This window comes from Ursus americanus, chromosome 25, assembly GCF_024610735.1.
Source record: "Ursus americanus isolate L20-20 chromosome 25, mUrsAme1.1.p, whole genome shotgun sequence".
Classification (NCBI taxonomy): domain Eukaryota; kingdom Metazoa; phylum Chordata; class Mammalia; order Carnivora; family Ursidae; genus Ursus; species Ursus americanus.
Genome location: NC_142151.1, coordinates 2199797 through 2222407, shown reverse-complemented (window position 1 = coordinate 2222407; position 22611 = coordinate 2199797). Strand labels below are relative to the sequence as shown.

The following is a 22611-nucleotide window of genomic DNA, read 5'->3' as shown; positions in this document are numbered from 1 at the left end:
TTCCCAATCTCCTATGTTTCCTCCCCTCTGAATGACTACCAGGCATCCAAAAAAGGGGTCAAGAGGTACGTGAGATACAGCCAAGTAAAGAGTGTTTTGAGAAAAGGGGAGGGAGTCACCAGCTTGTGTCGCATGCAAATGACTGCCAGAGTAACACAAGGGCAAGGACCAGGAGATTTGGCAAACAAGGGGTCGTGGACAACACAGACCATGGAAAAGTGGAAATGGGTCGCTCCTAGAGGGAGGAATATAAGAAACACATACTTTCCAGGATCACTATAGGTGATCCTTCTTCTGTCAGAAGAAACCATAAACAAGATCCTTTTTTTCCACATCAGAGGAGTTGTCAAGTACATGCCAAAGCCTGGGCATAACTAATTCCCAGACAGACTCGGCTTTGCAGGCTGGGGGTGGGTTGGTGGTGGGAAGGAGAACAAAGGTAGGAAAGGAGACATTAATACCTTATGGGAGAAAAATGGTACCCATTTCTTTGCTTCAGGGTCACCCACACTGCTCACCCACTATCCTTCCCCCACAGGACTTCTTAGTACATTCCAGGAGAACTTCACAACTGACAGCATAATGAATATTTATTATGATTATTTTAATTTAAAAAAATAAGCCTAAAAGTCACTGGGCTTGAAGCTAAAATACAATAAAAAGCAGTATCATAGTGTTAGTGACACACCTTGCTGGCATGCAACGGTGAACTCAGAGCAGGTGAGGCTCTGCATTATTTCACACCACCTCCCCTTTTTTCAGACGTCCCTACTGAAATGAGAGAAGAAACTGAGGCACAGAGGTAAAGGGACTGGCCCGAGGTCAAACTGCCAGGAGAAGCAGGCAGGAACTCGACCCAGAAAATCCTGATTGTTCTACCCAAAATGCTCCCCGGGTACAATTCTGTGGCTACTGCCCAGGAGAAAAAGCCAGTGTCTTCTTCTAAGTGATCAGTAATACCCACCGTGGGGGCCACAGAAAGTGTCACGGGAAGCAGCCCTGACTTGATGCCCAGTAATCTGGGCCAGAAGCTAGTCAACAGGACTCCCCTCTAGTTCCAGGGTCCCTCCCTCCCTGGTCTCCAACACACAGCCCTCGCTACAAAGCCCAACCCTCCTTGTGGAAAACCAGCTGTACAGCCTCGTTCACATCATTCACAATGTGGGACGCCTCCATGAGCCCTGGACTGAAGCTGAAGTCCCGGTGCCCATGGAATGGAGCCTCCTCTGCGTCCTGGGCAGGCCTGGTGGGCTCTGGGCCCTTGGGATTGTACACACCAGTGCACACCAGGATAGAAGCGCAGCTCTGGGTTGCTGAGGGCCGCTGCTTCCACAAGCCACTGGCCCCCCGCGCCTCTGCCCCATCATGCCTCGCCATCTGCAGGTACTTGTGGAACAGGTTGGCACCGTAGACATCAGACATGGGGTTATCACTGGCAGGGGCAGCCATACCGGAAAAGGAAAGAAGAGAAAACCCCAGTTCAGTGTTACAAGGCAAAGAGAACAAAGGACAACTGTGGAACTAGTGTGTATTAGATACAGGGAAACAGGTGGGTGAGTAGGTAGGGAGGAAGGGCAGGGGAAGTCCAAAAGTGATGAGGAGATGGAATAGCACTTACCCGATAGCATAGAGCTTCTGGATGGGGGCCGCCCAGCCCCGCCTCTCCGCCTGCTGCCGGATCAGGTCCTCTGCATACTGATAAGTGAGGACGCTGGGTTTGCCCATCAGGCCCTCATATCTCAGCTCTTTGCCTGTCACTTTCTGGTAAATGGTTTCCAGGCACAGCAAAAAGGTGCCATGGCCAAACCTGCCAGAGAAGAGAGCTCAGCAGCTCAGGCCTCCCCTCCCTGGCTCTAAGCAGGACCCTATACACCAATCTTTCACTCCAGCACCCTGCTGGTGACAGAAAGAGTGAAATTACTTCTAGTAAGAACTACATTTATTACCTATCTTTATGACCTGCTGTTCTCTACTAACATTTGTTGAGCACTGGAGTGGCATATCACATTTAACCCTCAGAATCACCTCATGAGACCTGTCATCATTTTCATTTACAAGTGAGGAAACTGAGGCATACAGAGATTAAGTAACTTGCCCAACGTGGTAGAGCTAGGATTACAACACAGGCAGCCAGACTCCACAAATCTTAGTTTAAACTCGGCTTTAAATCTGTGGCAGACTACCAGTTGCCCTTCTCCCCTTCTTTTTCAGTGCCAGTTTTCAGCTCACCACATTGCAACCGGGGTACAGAAGTATTCCCTTGCCTCCACAGCAGCTAGGTATGCAGCCAGTGAATAAGCTACAGCCAAAGAGTCCCTGAAATCGGAAGTGCTGTGCTAAACCTCTAACAAGTGTAAAACTGGGGAGCGGGTACTCTTTTCCACCCTCTCCCACTCCTCCTTGCTGCCTGGAATGCTGGTCTGGCTAGAGCTCAGGCAGCCATTTGGGACTATGCTGCCAAGGGCTAAGGATCGCACAGCAGGAAGACAGGAAGAACCTATGTCCCAGACAGGTGTGACATCCACACAAGCCCTGGACTGCCCACCCCATTCTTCTTTTACATGAGAAAGAAAGTAGCTTCTATCTTGTTTAAACCACTTTCAGGGGTGCCTGGGTGGCTCAGTTGGTTAAGTGTCCGCCTTTGGCTCAGGTCATGATCCCAGGGTCCTAGGATCAAGTCCCGCATCGGGCTCCCAGCTCAGCAGAGAGTCTGCTTCTCCCTCTGCCACTCCCCCTGCTTGTGCTCTCTCTCTGACAAATAAATAAATGAAGTCTTGAAGGAAAAAAAAAAGACACTTTCATTTTGAGTTTTCATCCCTGGTTGCTAAATCAAATCCTAACTGATACTATCCAACATATTAAGGTTGTATCTCAATGTCATGTATTTATATAATGAATTCTATTTTCAATTTTTAAATTAGTGAATGAAAATTAATCTCAAATGCGATCTATAAATTGAAATCTGCGCCTTGCTATTCTGTTCCAGCCTACATAGCCAAACCCCCCTCACCTAGTGTGTCAGCACACCTGAACCGTAGGAAGAATACTTCAGAGAAAATATCTAACCTCAGACTGCAGAAATATACCTTGTAAAGTAACAAGAGAATGCCATGAACACCCATCTCTTTGGAATTACTGAGTCATGTGACTTGAGGCAGTGTCAGCCATCTCTTTGGAATTACTGAGTCATGTGACTTGAGGCAGTGTCAGCCTGCTGCCCTCTGTTGATGATCACTCACAGCCCACTGGGAATCAGAAGCAGCGAGAGAAAACTCTGGACTTTGGCCCTGCAGATAAGAGCCACCAAAAGGTACACAGTTTGGGCCTTCCAGGAAGGCCCTCAAGAGGGCTAGAAGTAAGAGCTGCCTAGACTGTGCTTAGCCTCAGACAGGACAGAGGAGGTCTACACTGCTGAGCCGGGAGAGGGGCCTGCTCAGTACCTGTGTGTCTTTGAGAAAGTCACTTACCCACTGGGTCTCAGTTCTCTGGCCTACAAAACTGTCAGAATAATTATTGCTCCCCTTGCCCCTACATCTTAAGAGCAAGAGGAGACAAAGAGGGAAGGAACCAGAGCTACAGGGAGGAGGCAAGGAGGAGCGGCTGTACTGCTAGGCCTCAGAAGTCAACCACTGTTTGGGTTCTACAGACAATAAATAACATGTTCTGGGGGAACGCGGCAGGCTGAATCGGTGGAGCGCGCAATGTCTGATCTCAGGGTTGTGAGTTCGAGCCCCATGTTGGGGGCAGAGATTAATTTAAAAAATACAATAAAATAACATGTTAAGATTCTGGAGAACAGGGGCACCTGGGTGGCTCAGCTGGTTGAGCATCCAACTCTTGGGTTTCAGGTCATGATCTTGGGGTCATGGGACTGACCCCACGTCAGGTCACCGCAGAGTCTGCTTAAGATTCTCTCCCTCTGCCCCTACAGCTCATGCTCTTTCTCTCTAAATAAATAAATAAATAAAATCTTAAACCAAAAGGATTCTGGAGGGCAAAGGTCATGTGTTAAAGATCATCTCAACATACCTTCGGTGATCAGTAAGCTACACTTTTCATTTACTAATTAGTATGTTAAATGACCCCTTGAAAATCCTCCCAGAAGGCCAAGTTTCTATGGCAAATACGGGGCCAACCCAGGCAGGGGTCTGACCGCCCAAAGTACCAGAATGATGGTAAGAAACTGTCAGCAGGACTGCCCAGGCAGCAGCTGGCAGTGACGACGACAGTCAAGGCCAGGGACTCTGTGTCCTTACCTGGGCATCTTGGCTTCAGCCATCCAAAGGAGATCCATGTTGCTGGCCAGGACAGGAAGATGGGGATAAGGGGCTGTCGCCAGACCAGTCCCAGGGTTCCCATTGCTGAGAAGGACATCCATGATCAGCTGCAGGCTTGTCTCCCAGCGGACTGGCTCCCCAAGGAGAAGCACCCCTTTAAAGAGCAAAGCATGGAGGTGAGGGTTAAGGGCACTCTGCCTGGCCTCTGTGGCAGGCAGGAGGAAGGCCCTCAGGAGGCCAGCAGATGCCAGCTGGTGCCACCCAACCACAAGCTCTTTCTCCACAGTACACACCCCTGCAAGGGCACAGTTCCCAGAACCAGCCTTCAAAGATCCATTCACCCATTCACCCAAGGTAAACAAAGCCCAGAACCTGGGAAGGCACTCCCTACGGGTTCCCATTTTCACTTGTATTCACCAGTACTTCAGAGAAGAGGTTAAAACAAAGAAAAACAGCAGCCAAGTCTCAGACTTGCTTCCTCCTGATGCTCTCCCGACCACCTCACCCACAAATACCTGGCAAAAGGCTTGCCTTCCTCGGCCACTTCCCTCTGAGCCCCAAGGGCCAGTAAACCTAACAGCTAGGAGAGGAGGATCTAGAGTGAAACAGACCTGCATTCCAAACCTGACTGTCCATTTTCCTTGTGACTGTGGGCAAGTGACTTACTTTCTCTCTAAGCCTCAGCCTCAACTACATCATAACGATCCTACAATTGTTTAGGGTGAAAATGAGATATAATAAAGCACTTAACCCATGCTGGACATGTAACACTCAACACATGGTAGCTGCCAATATTAGCTGCAAGACCAGTGACTGGACCAAACCAGTGGTCTCAATGTGGGAGTACTGTCCCCTAGGGAGGTGTTCTAGAAACTGGTGAATGTATTTTAATTGTCACCATGATTGATAATTAGAGGCAAAGATGGTGGGAGAGGGCCACAAATGCTAGATGCTCAGGACAGTCCTGAACAATCAGAAACTGTCCCCCATCTATTAACATTTGAGTATCTCATCTGACATCCACATGGGTGAATAACCTGTTCATAATTAATTGAGCCTAAGCCCTAATTTCACTCTACATGTAAACACAAAGTAGAGTTTTAATAAACACCAATTTTCTAAAAATGCAGCTATCATGTAAGTCAAGAGAAGATGCACTTTATCTTTTCAAAATTTTACCAATAGCTGTTCCCTATCCTGGAAAACCACTTCACCAATGACAATGCTTCCCCTAATTTCTGAGTCACCTATAAAATACATCTACATCACACCTATAAACACACTTACATAAATCTGCATTTGTTGCTCTAACATTCACGGTGATTCCACATTTGATATCATCATTTTACTATTTCATTATGTCTTCCTGAATAATCATTTACATATTGAAATACTAAAAATTTTCCTTTTATTTCTCCCTATTACAATTAGGGCTTTATACTGAACTAATTAATTTTTAATATACATATACAGGAAAGTGGTACTATCTATGAATTTCACTGCAGGGCAGTAAAGGGGACATTATGGTATTTTTGTTACACAAGGGGGAACTGGGTTTAATGGACCTGAGAAATGCTGGCCTACATTACCTCTGGGAGCCTTTCCATGCTAAGATTTTCTACACTTAACAATTTTTCTAGAATAATAAAGCAAGTGATACGGGGAAGGAAAGATTAAAAACAAATGTCTCAGAGGTAGTGAGGGGCAGATCTGAGACTAAAACCCAGATGACCTGATATCCAATGCCCACAGCCACCCTACCAGTCTATAGGCAAACAGCTCAAGAGAACAGCCTGGAGGGCAGAAAGGAGAACCACCCAGAGCCCCATCTACAGCAGCAGAGGCCCTCATTACCTTCAATGGCAGGGAAGTCGTTCCTTGGAAGAGGCTGCCAAGAAACAAAGAAAAGGCCCGTCAATGCCACAGTCACAGTCCCCTACACCAGACAACCACACAACTACATCATAATGAGCGGCAGGAGAAAACACACACTCTAGACAGATCGAAGACTACCCTCACAGTCTAGCCCAAGCCAAGGAGAAGCTGAGAAAGAATATTCACAAAGAAAAGTAAAGAGAATGAACAGGGCTCTCACAGAACACGCTGAGAGAAGCCACATATGGAGGTCAGCCAGGAGGAAGGGCTGGTCAGCTGTCCCTCTCCAGTGAGGACAGGAGGTGAGCTATGGGCCAAGCAAGAGTCTAGAATCAGGTAGCTAAGATGAAGGTGAGCGTACGAAGAGAAGGAAAGTCACCGGGGCATGATGGACCATTTCTCTTGATAGGAGATGAAGAGGCAGGAATCTCCACTTTATCATCCCCTGGGGTCTGTTCCTTCCCTAAACTATTAGTCTTGGCTCTACCACTAACCAGCTGCATGACCTGGAGGAGGTCACTCCCCCTGTGTGGGGCTCAGCCTCTGAGCTGCTCAAAGATCTATTCCAACTCGACATTCTGGTTCCCCACATAATTTGCATGGTCCTCGGAGGAAGCTTTCAAAGGCGATAAAGTGCTCTGTTCAATCAGAAAGCCCTGGGGGGAGGGGCGCCTGGGTGGCTCAGTCATTAAGTGCCAGGATCGAGCCCCACATCAGGCTCCTCCGCTGGGAGCCTGCTTCTTCCTCTCCCACTCCCCCTGCTTGTTTTCCCTCTCTCGCTGGCTGTCTCTCTGTGTCAAATAAATAAATAAAATCTTAAAAAAAAAAAAAAAAGCCCTAGGGGAAGAAAGACTAAGGCTACATAAACAAACAAAAGTAAGCTTGTCTGTTCATAACTGCATTTCCCCACATTTGACAGTGGTCTGACTTAGACTGCAGGCCATGAGATAGAGAGTTCACATGAGGGGGCGGGGGGCACGGGCCATCAAGAGCCAGGAAATCATACTCTAAAGGATCAATGAGAGGCCCTATGACTAGTGATCAGAAGAGATAAGAAATCAAACCAGTGGTTCAAATATGAGCCAAACCCGAAAGGAACATGGGCATACTGAGAACTGTCAGTTACTTTTACAAGCAAGCTGTTTCTCATCAGGACAGCTCTCCATAGCAAGCTTTAGGATAAAGGAACAGCAATGATTAATTTCACAAAAGTTAATGATTCTCCCAAGCAACACTCAGAAAGCCAGCTGGTAAAACAGAAAACTCCTCATTGGAGATGCTAGGGCTTTGAAAGGGGTTCTCAGCTAATTACAAACAATGCAGAAAGGAAAGCCCTTAGGAGCTTGCAGCTCCTCTGGGCCATCCTTGTATATCTGGAGAACAAAATCCTTGGCCAGTTGTGTCTCTCTAAGGTGCAGCTCTCAGTGGGCGGGGTTGCAAGGTTGGTAAGAGGAACCCACGTGGGGAACAAAAGGACAAAACTAAACATAAGATATCCAGGAGCATGCTCCTTATTACCGTGGTCTTTGGCCGCCGCTGGAGATCTACCATGTCAAGCACAGGAAAGGCCATCCGCAGCTCATCCACAGTAACCACGTTCTCGAAGCCAAGTCTACAGCAAGATCAGGGAAGCAAAGCTGGACAGTTCTGGGGGAAGATGCCTTAAAGGTGAGGGAACCAACACAGTCCCAACCAAACTAGTGCAGAGAGGAGTGAAGCAGTGAGAACCCAGACACAGGCTGGAAGGCCAACACCAATCCTGAATGTGCTGGCAGACGGGCCGTGACTACACAGGCAGAGCAGGGATGCAACCTGCCACAGTGACGCAGCAGCAGGGTGCCAGGTCCCACGCTGGGACTACCAGGGTGGCAAAGGCATGCAAGAATGTCTGGCCTCAAGGAGCCCACCACATGCCCAGGGCCCATCTAAACCATCACTCTGTGAACAGTGCTGGGTTTGTTTTAAAGATTTTATTTATTTATTTATTGGACAGAGACAGACACAGCGAGAGAGGGAACACCAGCAGGGGGAGTAGAAGAGGGAGAAGCAGGCTTCCCGCTGAGCAGGGAGCCCAGTGCAGGGCTTGATCCCAGGACTCTGGGATCATGACCTCAGCCGAAGGCAGACACTTAACCGACTGAGCCACCCAGGTGCCCCCAACAGTGCTGGTTTTGAAGAGTTGAAAAGAGGAGACTCATCACTGGGCTGGTAGCTGGGCAGAGTCTAGGGAAGTCAGACTTGAGCTAACTCTTGAGGACGAGCCAGATTCAGAAAAGCTGGGGAGGCCATGAAGAGCAGAAAGCCAGTGCCAACCTTATCTCTCTGAGACCTGCCTCCATTTTCTGTCCTCAATTCCTACTTACAATCTTAACTGGACATGGTTTCAGATTACTTTCAAAATGAATCTCCTGAAAATGCTGCTTCTGTCAGATCACCCAACAGCAACGGAGCCTGCACAGACACCCCCTGCCCTCATAAGTATGCTCACTGGCCTCTTGCCTTTGCTTCTGAGGCTTCCCTTCCGAGGCACCGCTCCTCCTGTTCTCTTATTCCCCACCCTATCCCAATCCAATCTCCTGCTTCAGGGATCCTCACCTTCCCTTCTCTCCCCAGCCTCCTTAGCTCCTTCCCTGCATGGAAAACCTTAACCATAACTATCTCTGGTAGCACAGCCACATCCCTCTGTGAAGCCACCAGTCACGGCCACTCCCAGGGTGTTCCTTCCCCAATACCTGGGACTCTCAGAACCTATACTGCGCTTTCAAGTTTTCAATCATATGCCATCTTTTTTTTTTTTTTTTTTAAATGCAGATCCCAGCTGGGCTTGAGGTCTAGGCTTGGGAATCTGCTTTTTTCTTTTTTTTCTTAGAGAGGGAGTGGAAGGGGTTGCAGAGGGACAGGGAGAGAGAGAATCCTAAACAGATTCTGTACCCAGCGCGGAGCCCAATGAGAGGCTCAATCTCATGACTCTGAGATCCCAACCAGAGCGAAAACCAAGAGTTGGACGCTTAACCGACTGAGCCACCCAGGTGTCCATCTTAAATACTCCTTTATCCTTTGCAGGTGTGTTACTCCTGCCTCGAGTATGAGCCCTTTGATGAAGACAGAGTCCCACATGCTGTTCTTGGTCCCCATCGCCCCTGAAGAACATGCAGCACGGGGCTGGTACCCAGCAAGTACTCAACACAGATCTGCCGAATGAGCAAATGCATACGCTGCTTGAGAACAGGGACCGACTCTTCTGCCTCTTGAGGGTGCACAGGCCCAGAAGCTTCACTGTGGATACTTAATTAATATTAGCTGAGAAGCTGACTGAGCAACCTGAGGAACAGTGCTAGAGCAGTGATTCCAAACCTAATTAGAAAATCACCTAGTTTTCTCTTCTAACATACAGACTGTTGATTTTTCTCTCAGACCTAGTGAACCAAGAATCTGTATTTTAAGCTCCCCAGTAGGTTCTGATTCAGTGGCCTGGCTTTTTGGAAACTATGACACCAGGACCGGCCATACTTGGGAGCCATTGTCTCTCCCTCATAAGCCCACTACATATCCCTTAGGCCCTGGCACCATGCAGCCAGCACACCTCATTATGGTCCTGTCTACCCCCACCCCAGCCATGGGAGGAAAACTCCAGTCCTGCCCCCTCCTCTTCAGCCAGAACAAGAAGCACCAAAAGGATACATTCGGGCATTTTCCACCAGGGGCCCCTGCCCAGACACCAGCATCCGCTTGTTGTGATATTGCGAGAAGAGCTTCATGGGGCTGTGAGAGAGAATGACTTGGTCTGGCTCCACCTGTAGGGACAGTCAAAAGACAGAGGAGGGCAGAGGAGACACAAAGTTGACGTAAAATAATGGGGAGACTGGTGGCTTCTTTCACTTAGGAAGGGAAAAAACTGCCCAGAGCAAAGGGGGGGAGAGAGAAGGCGGGGAGCCCTTTCTGGCACCCAGCACTTCTAGACACTACCCAAACAGGTGTGAGAAGAACCTGTCTAATTTGGCTCTTGCCACACAAAAACAAACAAGCAGGAAATGCCATCAGTCTGGGTCCTGACCACTCACCAATCCTGTTGTGCTCCGCTCCTCCACCTGGAGAGCTCAGGGTTTATGCGCATGTTCCTTGCCACAGTCACAGAAATCTGCCTCTGACTTTGTTTTCTATTCTACTTAAAGGCTTAGCTTTTCAACATTTATAGTACTAACTCCTACGATGCAGCCAGTGCTCAAAATGTTTTGGAACCCTCTCTGGAAACCACAGAAGGGAACCAGTTGTACTCCTTTGTTCTACGTCCACCCTCAAGCAGTGTTACCCAGTCGATCAGCCACTTTATTTACTCTCTTGGTTCCAAAGGGCTCTTTCCAAGAACTCAATCCACCCTTACTAAAGAAGGACATGCCAAGGTTGACATACCACATGGAACTGCAAGTGGGTGAAGAGGGGCTGCTTTTGGGGGACAATGCTCATTCAGATATGTACCCCTTATTTACGAGAAACAAAGGCTACTCCTCAGAGTACCACCTGGTATACAGACATTTAGAAAAACATGACCCTCACTTTCCAGGGGCTGACAATCCAAAAGAGACAACCCTGATGCCCAGAAAAGAAATGGATACAAAGACAGCAGACTGAAACTGCCAAATCCATGGGCAGAATTTCTGCACTCAACGTGAACTGATATATCAAAAAATGCCCTTGCGGTAAGGCTTTACTCAAGAGGCTAGGCTTGAGCTTCAAGTTATTTTCTACTATTGACCCAGCAGGCCATACCCTAGGGCTTATCAACACTCTACCCCAACCCAGGAAATGCAGCTTAGTCAGAGTTGGAATGGGGGATCCACTGGCAACCAGCTCTTTGGGCTTCCATTTCTCTAGGGCCTCCTTACCTTGAACCCCAGCAGGGCAGACAGCTCCTGGGCTTTGCTGTGTTGTAAGATGTTCCCAGCATTTGTGACAAAGACCACGGGGACCCGCAGCTGCCCATGAGCATTCACCAGCCTGCGGAAGGCTTCCAGAGCAGCGGGGATCACTCTGTGACCCCGCACCAGCACTCCATCGATGTCCAACAGGAACCCAAAAGTGGGTGGGCTCTGCACAGAAGGAAGAGAATCCCCACAGCCTGAGTCAAGAGGCAAAGGGGAAGAAGGAAAAGAGCCTCACAACAAGGGGCACCACATTATGCCCAGGTCACCCAGAGATTTGAGCAGAAAATGAGGACATGGGATTTCTGATAGGGCAAATCCATCTATAATGAAGAATTGGTCCCTCTTCATGTATTTTTAAGCATGTAACTATTTGGTTAAAACTATCTTCACATAATTAATATAAAAGAGTTTTTTAAATGGAAAATAGAGAAATTCAAAAACATCCCAGGACTTTAACATGACTGATCTTTTTTTTCTATTCTTTTGTCACGTAGACAAATACACTTTACATGTTCAATTTTTCACTTGTTGTTTGACATTCAAATATTTTTGTATGTTACAACAGCCTTCATAATATTCTTTTACAATTTTATTACAACACCACACACAGAGTTTTAAAAAAACCTCAAGTGCTATAGATAATATTAAAAAAATTTTAAATTTCTTGCCTCCTTCCACCCAGTGCTATTTCCTCTCTTGTAGATCTCCAGAAACTGTGTGTGGATAGACAGTAATAATTTTTTTATCTGGTAACTTATACACAAATGGCATTATATTGTACTTTCTTTTCCATCTGACCTTTTTTAAGATGGTATCTCTTAGTTATCTTTCCATATCAATATACATAGCTCTATCTTCTAAACATCATTTTTGACTACATAAGTCTGAGTCAATATTCCACTAACATTATATTTCCCCTATTTTGGACACTTACATTTTCCTACATTTTTGCTATTACAAATAATGCTGTAAGGAACCTCTTCATGCTTACTGATTTTTCCCTTAAGCTAGATTCTTAAAAGCAGGAGTAACAAGAGAATGCAAACATTTTAATAACATAACACCTATTGACAAACTGTTTTCCAAAAACATATATTAATTTACATGGCCGTTGGTAACATACTTTATCCTTGCCCATATTGATTTTCACATGTATCAAAGAGTTAATTATCAAACATCTTGTTAATTTAAAGGTTTAAAAAAATGGTATCTCATTTCAATCTGCATTTCTTGGGACTTATAAAGTGGAACACTGTCCTTTTTTCTAAGTTTTGGTTTTTTTTTTAAAGTAATCTCTTCCCCCAACATGGGGATCAAACTCATGACCCCAAAATCAAGAGTTGCATGCTCCACTAAGCCAGCCAGGTGCTCTAAAGACTGTTCTTAAAAAAAAAAAAAAAAAAAAAAAAAAAAAAGATTTTATTATTTGTTTATTTCAGAGAGAGAGAGAGAGAGAGAGAGAGAGCATGAGCAGGGGGGAGGAGCAGAGGGAGAAGGAGAAGTAGGTTCCCTGCTGACCAGGGAGCCCGATGCAGGGCTGGATCCCAGGACCCTGAGATCATGACCTGAGCTGAAAGCAGATGCTTAATGGACTGAGCCACCCAGACATCCCTGAACACTGTCCTTTATAGAAAAAAATTCATTCCAGAGGCACATGGCAGGCTCAGTCAGTAGAGCAAGCAACTCTTGATTTTGGGGTGGTGAGTTCAAGCCCCATGTTGGGGGAAGAGATTACTTAATTAATAAAAATTTGAAAAAAAAAAGTTTAGGGGTACCTGGGTGGCTCAGTCAGATAAGCACCTGGCTTTTGGTTTCACTCCACCCTCAGCAGGGAGTCTGCTGGAGATTCTCTCTGTCCCTCTCCCTCCTCTCCCTTCCCCCACCACCCTCACCCCCCACTCTCTCAAATAAATGAATAAATCTTTAGAAAAAAAATTTTTTAAATAAATACAAATAAAAAATTCATCCCATTTATTAACATATAAGGTGTTTTTCAAATGTCAAAAAAATCCAACCTAACCTGTTTGCTACTTTCCTTTTGTTGGTGGCCAATAAATCAAGCCACTGTCACTGCATACACCTACTCTATGCATAGGGCTCTGTCTGTGAGGAGCAAGTGCTCCAGGCCCTGCATTTTTCAGCTGGGGTCAAAGAAAAAGCAACCAGTGTAGGAAACACTTAAACCCACAAAAACTGCAGATTTTCACAACTGCAAATCAATTCTGAGTACTTAAGTTCTGAGCAAATAAACAGAATTAGACAAAGGTAGTTTCTTAGAAGAGAATTTTGAGCTGGGCAATAGAAGAGGTAAATGCCTTCATTTAACAAGTATCTGTTGAGAGCCTGATCAGTACCAGACCAAACAAGCAGCCAGAACTGGCCTCTGTCTACACAGTTCAATGCAGAAAACAATTAAACAAGCAGCCACAGAACAGTCTGCACTGAGTGCTACATTAGGAGATGAGGGGAAGTGAGGCACCCCAAGAGCCTTAATGAGGGATACCTAACCCGTAGGAGGTGGCGAAGACTAGCCATCCCAGGTCTCGTAGGCCAATTTAAGGAGTTTACAACAAGAAAGTGACATCATATTAGACCTGCACTGTAGAAAAATCTTGGCTGCAAAGTCAAGATTGAGTGAACTGAAGAAAGCCAAGTTGAAGGAGACCAGTTGGGGCCAACTACAATCTAAGACAGAGGTGATGGTGGCTTTAACTAGGTTTTACTAGGTAGTAGCAACAAGAACAATAAGAAAGGGGCATGTTATACACAGAAGCAGAACAGCCAGGACCCCGAGGGATGGAGGGGCCACAGGGACTCCCATACCTTTTTTTTTTTTTGGCTTGGGACCCTGGGAGGGTGGATGGTGGTACTACTCACTGATCCAAGAAACTCTACAGGGGCAGCAGCTGGGAGGTCAGAAGATACATCCTACTTTGGACCTGTCAGACATGCAAGTGGAGACATCAGCACTGAATACAAAGTCCTAGAGATGAAAATCCAGAAGCTCTCTGCTTGTAGAGAACAGCCAAAACTTGGGAAGGGAGAGAAGAGCCCGAGAAGCACAAGCAGAGTGAGAGCGGAAGCAAGGCTTGCAGAGAACCAGGAAGAACGTCACCATTTAAGGAAGGGCCAGCTAAGAGTCACCAGCAAAAGAACAAGGAGCAACAGTCAGTTTGAGGAGGAAAATCGAGAGGGTGTGGGGTCAAGGAAGCTGAAGGATAATATTATTTATTAAATTAATATTATTTAATATTATTCTGTTTCTGTAACAAGTAAACTAGGAAATGGAGTGACTGTAAAGTAATGATCCCATCTCCCCTCCTCTGAACAGGGAAGACCATCAGGGAGGAAGTCTTCTAGCTCCTTCATGCTAGCTTGTGCACAGAACCTTTCAGCTTTCGACCTTGGCAGCTTCGGTGCCAAGTCAGAGGTGGGAAAGGACCCTGGAAAAATAGAGGGGAAAGCAACTCAAATCAGCAACAGAGAAATTCTGACAACCAGCAAACACAACTGCCAGGAAGAAACTTGTCAAATCCTGCAGGCCAGGAGGGAAATACCTGAACAGTGTCTCTAACTTTTGGCTCCAAAGGCTGATCCTATTGCACTTTTTTTTTTTTTTAAGATTTTATTTATTTATTTGACAGAGAGAGAGAGAGACAGCCAGCAAGAGAGGGAACACAAGCAGGGAGAGTGGGAGAGGAAGAAGCAGGCTCCCAGGAGGGAGCCTGATGCAGGGCTCGATCCCAGAACACTGGGATCACGCCCTGAGCCGAAGGCAGACGCTTAACGACCGAGCCACCCAGGCATCCCAATCCTGTTGCACTTCAGATGGGTTGACTGTACTGAGCTCTGAGCTGAACATATAACAAAGATACGCTTACTTAATCCTTGTACCAACCCTCCGGGGGTGGGTGTCATTATCTCCAATTGACATTACCTAGCAAAAGGGGCCTGGTTTATACATAATGCTCAATACGACTCACTGGATAATCTGACGAGATGAATAAGAAACCAGATTCAGAGAGAAGAACTAGCCAAAGGTGACCCAGTTCACAAGTGCTCAATCCAGATGTCAGCCTTAAACTGAGCTTGTGGCAAAGTCAGAGCTCATTCAGTGGCCCCCAGGGCAATAAGCACTCAGAGTAAGGATCCAAGAGGTACCAAGATATCTGTGTTGGAACATGCTGTTGCCACACCTCCCGCCAGCCCCAGCCATGAGAGTTCGAGTTCTTCTCTGTACTCAGTGTGCTCATGCACCAGATGGCCCTCAAGGATCCCTGGAGCCCCTCCCACTTTCTCAACAAACCCCACTAGAATAGGGGTCCTAACCAGGGGCCCATGGATAGATTTCAGAGTGGCCATAAAAGCCCTTAAAACACTACGTGCATTTTTCCTGGGGAAAGGATCTATGGCTCTTTTCTGATTTCATTATTTTATTCTTCTCAAAGAGAATCACTGCACAGGTCCAGAGGGAGGAGGGGTATGATTTTTCCCTTAACCTTCCACCCCTGGCATAGTGCTTAAACTCTCGTAGGTACGCAACAAAGGTTGATTGAATGTTGAAGGACCCAAAGGATGAAGGATTCAGCCAACATAAGGAAGACCTTTCCCCTCAGACCTTCCTGACCACCAAATCCCTTCCCAAGGGAAAACAGTTGGTGACTCTTAGAAGACAGGTCCCTCTGGAGGTAAGGACTATGTTGTTCTAGGGCATAGTGGGCCTTCTTTCTTGTACTGTATGGACACACGGCATACTGTTCTGAAAGCTTACATGTAAAACTCATGCCCATAATTTTGAGACAATCAGAGACATTTTAAGGACAGGATTTTAAGTTATAATAAGGAATTACTAATTGTTAGGTATGACAACAGCACTGTAGTTATGCTTAAAATGTCATTTTCTGGGGCGCCTGAGTGGTGCAGTCGTTAAGCGTCTGCCTTTGGCTCAGGGCGTGATTCCAGCATTCTGGGATCGAGTCCCACATCAGGCTCCTCCGCTGGGAGCCTGCTTCCTCCTCTCCCACTCCCCCTGCATGTGTTCCCTCTCTTGCTGGCTGTCTCTCTCTGTCAAATAAATAAATAAAATCTTTAAAAAAAAAATTAAAAATAAAAAAAATAAAAATAAAATGTCATTTTCTTAGAGGTACATATAGAAGAATTTAGGGGTTAAGTAACAAGAAATCCTCATTCATCTTAAAATCTGACAGCTAGAAAAAAAAGGGAGGGGAGGGAGACAAGCAAAGCAAGTGTAGCAAAATGTAACTGGTCAATCTGGGTTCATAATATTATTCTGTTTTTGGATTTTTGAAAACTTACATAGTTTTAAAAAATAAAGTGTCTCATTTGTGCTGATGGCTACAAAATTTAACCATACAGTTTTAATAGTTAGTGGCCATGTCCTAAATAGTCACAAAATTTGCTCTCTTAGAAGCAAGACTCCACATGGGGCGCCTGGGTAGCTCAGTTGTTAAGCGTCTGCCTTCAGCTCAGGGCGTGATCCCGGCATACTGGGATCGAGCCCCACATCAGGCTCCTCCACTGGGAGCCTGCTTCCTCCTCTCCCACTCCCCCTGCTTGTGTTCCCTCTCTCACTGGCTGTCTCTCTGTCAAATAAATAAATAAAATCTTAACAAAAAAAGACACCACAGCCTCTGCTACTTAGAACAGGAAGGTTTTCAGGACAGTTTAGCAATATCCCTAAGGCTCCCTCATCTCTAACTATATAAATGAGTAATCATACGCCTCCAACCCTCAGGTGAATGTACACAGAGAAACCAGGCACCCAGCAACAAGAAAGTAAAGGTGCAAGTCAACTGTAACAAATGTGCCACACGACTGCTAAGATATTAATAATATCTGGGGAGAGGGCATATATATAGGATTTCTGGGGGGAGAGGGCATATATATAGGATTTCTCTATACTTTCTATTCAATCTGTCTTTAAAACTGCTCTAAAAAATAAAGTTTATTAATTTTTTTAAGTGAAGGTACCTAGAGAAGCAGAAAGAGAAAGACTTCCTCTTCATTTTTTTTTTCATTTTTCTTTTCATTCTCTTCTGTATCTGTATTCTTCTTTATCACTTGGGTTTTTAAAAAACAAGTCCTGGGTATTAGGCCAGATCCTCTAAGTAAAATTCATAACTGTGGCAGTGATTAAATGTGTGGTTTTAAGATTAGTTTGAAGTGAAAGGACTACTAAGATGTTCCTCTGTGTTTCTGCTTCTTACCTGTAGTTTGGTAGGTTTTCAACAACGGCATTAGAACTATCGTCTACTTTACTGTCTACTCCATCCACTTCCACATTTAAAAGAACTTACTACGTGCCAGTCACTGTGCAAAGTACCCTACATATATCACAAAAAGTACCCTACAGATATTCTCACAAAAACACTGCACAGTAAGTAATATCCTCAATACATAGTTGGAGAAATTGAAGCTTAGAAAGCTAAGTAATTTGCCTTAAGTGAAACAGGACAGGCAGGGTTCAGTTCTAAAGCTAGTACTCTGAAATGCTGCGCCTATGCCACATCCCTTTCTTCCCTTTTCCTACTCTATCAGAAAGTCACTTAGAAATATTTCAGGACCTGCAGAGATGCTAAAGTCAATACAATAGTTATAAATGACAGCAAAGTCCTTTTCACAATATATTCTCAAACCATGCTTCCAGTGTGGCCACTTGTAGCTCTGCGACACTGGTCAAGTCTCTTAACTTGACTCTTAGCCCTTCCATATGCAAAATGGTAACAGCGATAACATAGCTGTTAAGAGTTAGAACTCTAGTACCAGACTCCCTGGATTCCAGGATTCTACCACTGACCAGCTGTATGCCCCTGGGCATGCTGCTTAACCTCTCTGTGCTTCAGTTCCTCCATCTGTAAAATGGAGTAACAGTACTTACTTCAGAGTTGATATGAAAAGTGTACGAATTAGTAATTGTGAAGTGTCTGGCACTAAGTAAGTGCTATGTGTTTTTAAAACTAAGTAATTATTTAAAATTGTCAAAGGGTTACTGTGAAAGCACTATAAACATGTACGACATTATTACATACAGAAATTGTGATTTTAGAAAACGAAGTTATCCTTTAAAAAAAAAAAAAAGATAAATAGCCCAGAGGAAAGTTAGGGTGACAGATCTGCCCACCTGGCTTAGCGTCCTGGCACAGTCTCCCCCAGCTGTTTCACCTTACAAAGAAAAGTACTTAAAAACTTGACTCAAGCACCTGGCACCAATTAGGGACCCTGCGCCAGTTCTCTCTCCTCTCGCCCGTCTTCCTCTCGTAACAGCTGCTCATCATAAGTAAGGCTCACAAGCGAATGGGACCAAAGTAAAAAGCCCGCACAAAACCCACATTCATCTCTGGGCTGTCCATTTACAGGTGGAGCTCCCAGAGGGGAGTCCATCACGAGTCCCCAGATTTCTTTCAAATGTCGCTGAAAATCAAAACCGAAAGACTCTCATCCTGAAAAATCACAGAGGACGTGCAGGAATTATACTCTGACCGGGAAAATAGGAACACAGAAACTGCCGAATAACTTCGGAGACGAAAAGCAGCGAGCGGCGAAGAAACAATCCCGGTGCGCGTTTTACGCTTGTTTTGTTCATTCTCTAGCTGAAGTAACTTTTCATCCAGGCCGAAGGCACGACAAATCCCCCGACTGAGGGGGAGGCAGGGCGTGCAGGGGACACTAGTGCTCAGGGAAAGAACGAAGTGCACTAGAGGTCAGTGGCCACGTCCAGGAGCAACCCAGCCCGCGCCCCCTCCCTCCCCGCGACTCCAGCCCCACCCCCAACCCTAAGGACCCGCTCGGCCGGAACTCGGGCGTCCTCACCTGTGCTGCGTCCACAGCATAGCCTCTCCCGGGGCAGCGGCCCCGCAAACCCAACGAGGCGCGCGCCGCCCGCCACCAGAGCCCCGGCGCCGCGCGGACGGCAGCGAGGCAGCGGAGAACAGCCATCCAGCAGCCCGTCGTGCGCACGTGCAGACAGCACCAGCCCGGGTCCGTGGCCCCCGCCCCCGCTGCACAGCCAATCAGCGGCCGGTGAGCGCTCGGGCCGGGTGGCGCCCGAGGCATCTCGGGAGTTGTAGTCCCACGTCCGTGTCCTGGAGCCCGGCGGGGAGCGGGGCACGTTAGGCTCGGGGTCTAACAGGGCTCTGAGTTGAGCAGGGCGCGGGGTCAAGCAGGGCGCAGCGGGAGGCGGGGGCGGGGGCGGGAGCCGCCCTAACGCAGAACGTTCCTGCCCTGCTGGCCAGGGGTGAGGGGTGGAGGGTGGAGCAGGTAGGGGTTCCTGTTGGAGGGGAGAGAGGCAGGCAAGGTCGGGCCTCAGACGGAGACTTGAGGTGAGCAGGCCCGTGTGCACGGACTGTGTACCTGCGGACTTCTGGAACATGCGTTTCTGACTGAAGTCCCGCTCCCTCAACCCTCGGCGACTGTCAGGGAAAAGAGAAACTGTGTGGAAGGAACTAATACTTTTTTGCAAGAGGGAGGGGGGCGCGGAGGAGCAAAGCTTTCTTTTGGTGTTCAAGTGCCCTGAACCCCAGTCAATCAAGGAATACTTGTAGGTGAGGACCTCTTACCTACGTTCGCAGACATGCCGTCCAAGGGTCCTCTGCAGTCCGTGCAGGTCTTCGGACACAAGAAGACGGCCTCGGCCGTGGCGCACTGCAAACGGGGCAACGGCCTCATCAAGGTGAATGGGCGGCCCCTGGAGATGATCGAGCCGCGCACGCTGCAGTACAAGCTACTGGAACCTGTTAGGCTTCTGGGCAAGGAGCGATTTGCTGGGGTGGACATCCGAGTCCGAGTGAAGGGTGGTGGTCACGTGGCCCAGGTTTACGCAATCTGCCAGTCCATCTCCAAAGCCCTGGTGGACTATTACCAGAAATACGTGGATGAGGCTTCCAAGAAGGAGATCAAAGACATCCTCATCCAGTACGACCCGACCCTGCTGGTAGCTGATCCCCGGCGCTGCGAATCCAGAAAGTTTGGCGGTCCTGGCGCCCGTGCTCGCTACCAGAAATCCTACCGATAAGCCTATCGTGAGGATGAGGGTTCATCTTTATAATAAACAATTGTCACGGGACTTAAGATTTAAAAAAAAAAAATACTTGTAGGATACCAATTTGTCATTCTTGTAGTCTAGTAGTCTTTCAGTAAATATTCGCTATGGTCCTCCTCCTTGCCCAGCTCTGTGCTAACTCCTGGGAAGACTATATACACGAATAATCCCGCAAACCCACACTTTGCAGGGAGGTTGAGACAGGACTATAACACAAGGTAGAAAATAATTGTCCCGAAAGAGGGAAAGCACAGTTGTTTCCACCATTTGAAAAATTTAAGATGCCCCCTTTCAGACACTTTGACCTGCCCCTGCATATAGTTATACTAAAAATGGCTGAGCCTACAATGTATTTAGGTGAGGGGAAGCAAGGTGTGGATCAGGGATGGGCAGAGACTCTGCCAACTCACAAGTTAGCAATACCCCTAGATCCTCAACCTTGAAGTCCAAGACCAGGGTGGTAACTTGTCACTTGATAAGTCTTCCTTAAATTCTCTAGGACTTCTTTTTTTGTTTTGTTTTAAAGATTTTATTCATTTATTTGAGAGAGAGAGAGAGAGCACAAGCAGAAGGATTGGGAGAGGGAGAAACAGGCTCCTCGCCAAGCAGAGAACCCGATGTGGGGCTCGATCCCAGGACCCTAGGATCATGACCTGAGCTGAAGGAGATGCTTAACCGGCTGAGCCACCCAGACACCAGAAAAGGTTAAGCCAGAAAAGATTAAGAAACATCTATAACTCGGGGCGCCTGGGTGGCTCAGTCATTAAGCGTCTGCCTTTCCTCCGCTGGGAGCCTGCTTCTTCCTCTCCTACTCCCCCTGCTTGTCTTCCCTCTCTCTCTGGCTGTCTCTCCCTGTCAAAAAAATAAATAAAATCTTAAAAAAAAAAAAAAAGAAAGAAAGAAAGATCTATAACTAGAAAAATCCTTGAGAGCAGGCTCCCTCTCTGATTTGTCTTCATCTCCCTCATAGGTCCTATCATGGTGACTGGCACTTGATGGGTGCTCAATTAATATGAGTAGACAAGTGAATGAATACCCATACTCCTGTCCCTCTAAACTTGCTCACATGTGCTTGTATGTGCACGTGTGTGCATAAGCCCGCTCATCTCTATGCATATACTTTGTGCTAGTTAGGGCTAGGATTGGCTCTAAGAAACAGAAACCCCCAAAGACTAGTGGCTTAAATAAGATCTAAATTTGTTTCTTTCACGTACACAAAGTTGGGAAAGAACAATAAGGCTTGGTATTGTGACTCCACCCACTTATTAGGTACCCGGGCTTCTATTTTGCTCCTCAGCTGTCTTCAAAGCTCTGCTTCATGATCCAAGATAACTGTGCAGACTCAGACATTATGTTCACATTCCAGGCATCAGGAAAAAAGACCAAAAAGGCTATGCCATCTCCCTACAGATAAAATTCCCAGAAGTCTTAGACAGGCGTGCCTCTTTATATTGCACTTCACGGATACTGCATTTTTTACAAATGGAAGGTTTGTGGCAACCCTGCATTGAGCAAATCTCTTGGTGCTATTTACCCAACAGCATTTGCTAGCTTCATTATATCACATTTTGGTAATTCTTGAAATATTTCACAATTTCTCATTATTATTATTTTTGTTATGGTGATCTGTGATCGGTGATTAGACTTGCTCAAAGCTCAGATGATGGTGAGCATTTTTAGCAATGAAGTATTTTTTAATTAAGGTATATTGGTTTTTTAGACATAATGCTATGGAATATTTAGTAGACTACAGTATAGTATAAACATAACTTTAAGTGCACTAGACACCAAAAAATGTATTTGACTTGCTTTCCTGTGATCGTCCCTCGGTTTCCATGGTCTGGAACTGAACTATGTCTCCCACTTGTGCCTGCCTGTACACCACACCTGCTTATGCCTCACTGGCCAAAACTTAATCACATGGCCGCGCCTAGTGGCAAAGAAGGTTGGAAAATGCAGCCTTGTGCCTGATTAAAAATAGGGGTTTCCTTTTCCACGTAAAAAGGGAATAAAGGAAATTGGCATTTTGTCTCACACTAGGAGGCAGACAAAAGAAAACAACCCAGAGAGTTCATGGGTCCCCAGAGTAAGGGCAGAGTGCTGCAGCTGGAAGAAAGTGAGTGGGGGCTGGGGAGCAGACGACAGGGAGGTGGGTGGACCCGGGCAGTGGTCCGTGAAGGGACATGGACACGCGGACACACACATGAGCATGTGCGCGCGCACACACACACACCCACACACCTCTCCCGAGGCCTCACCCAGTCTTGTTGAGGGAGAATTTTGAGAAGAGATTAGAGTTCATCTCTGTTGGGGAGTGATACTTATCCCCTTCTCCTCATGTTTTCCTGAAAATACAACTTTTTTTTCTTAGAGAAGGAGAGCAGGAGGGAGGAGCAAAGGGAGACTGGGAAAGAGAGAATCTTAAGAAGGCCCACACTCAGCAATGAAGCCCAAAGCGGGGCTGGATGTTACAACCCAG

At 46.6% G+C, this 22611-nt stretch overlaps 1 protein-coding gene and 1 pseudogene across 1 annotated transcript; one reads left to right on the top strand and one right to left on the bottom strand.

Annotated features, from left to right (window-relative positions):
- Window positions 1-583: 583 nt before the first annotated feature.
- HDHD5 (haloacid dehalogenase like hydrolase domain containing 5) lies at window positions 584-19081 on the bottom strand. The gene is made up of 8 exons (XM_045774971.2): window positions 18905-19081; window positions 11036-11239; window positions 9834-9946; window positions 7671-7764; window positions 6132-6165; window positions 4257-4431; window positions 1619-1807; window positions 584-1432 (listed from the first exon to the last, which is right to left on the bottom strand). Exons 1-8 carry the CDS (start codon window positions 19028-19030, stop codon window positions 1099-1101), a joined length of 1269 nt encoding a protein of 422 aa, XP_045630927.1. The 5' UTR covers window positions 19031-19081; the 3' UTR covers window positions 584-1098.
- Window positions 19082-19608: 527 nt separating this feature from the next.
- Window positions 19609-20191, top strand: LOC123778265 (small ribosomal subunit protein uS9 pseudogene; annotated as a pseudogene).
- The last annotated feature ends 2420 nt before the right edge of the window (window positions 20192-22611 follow it).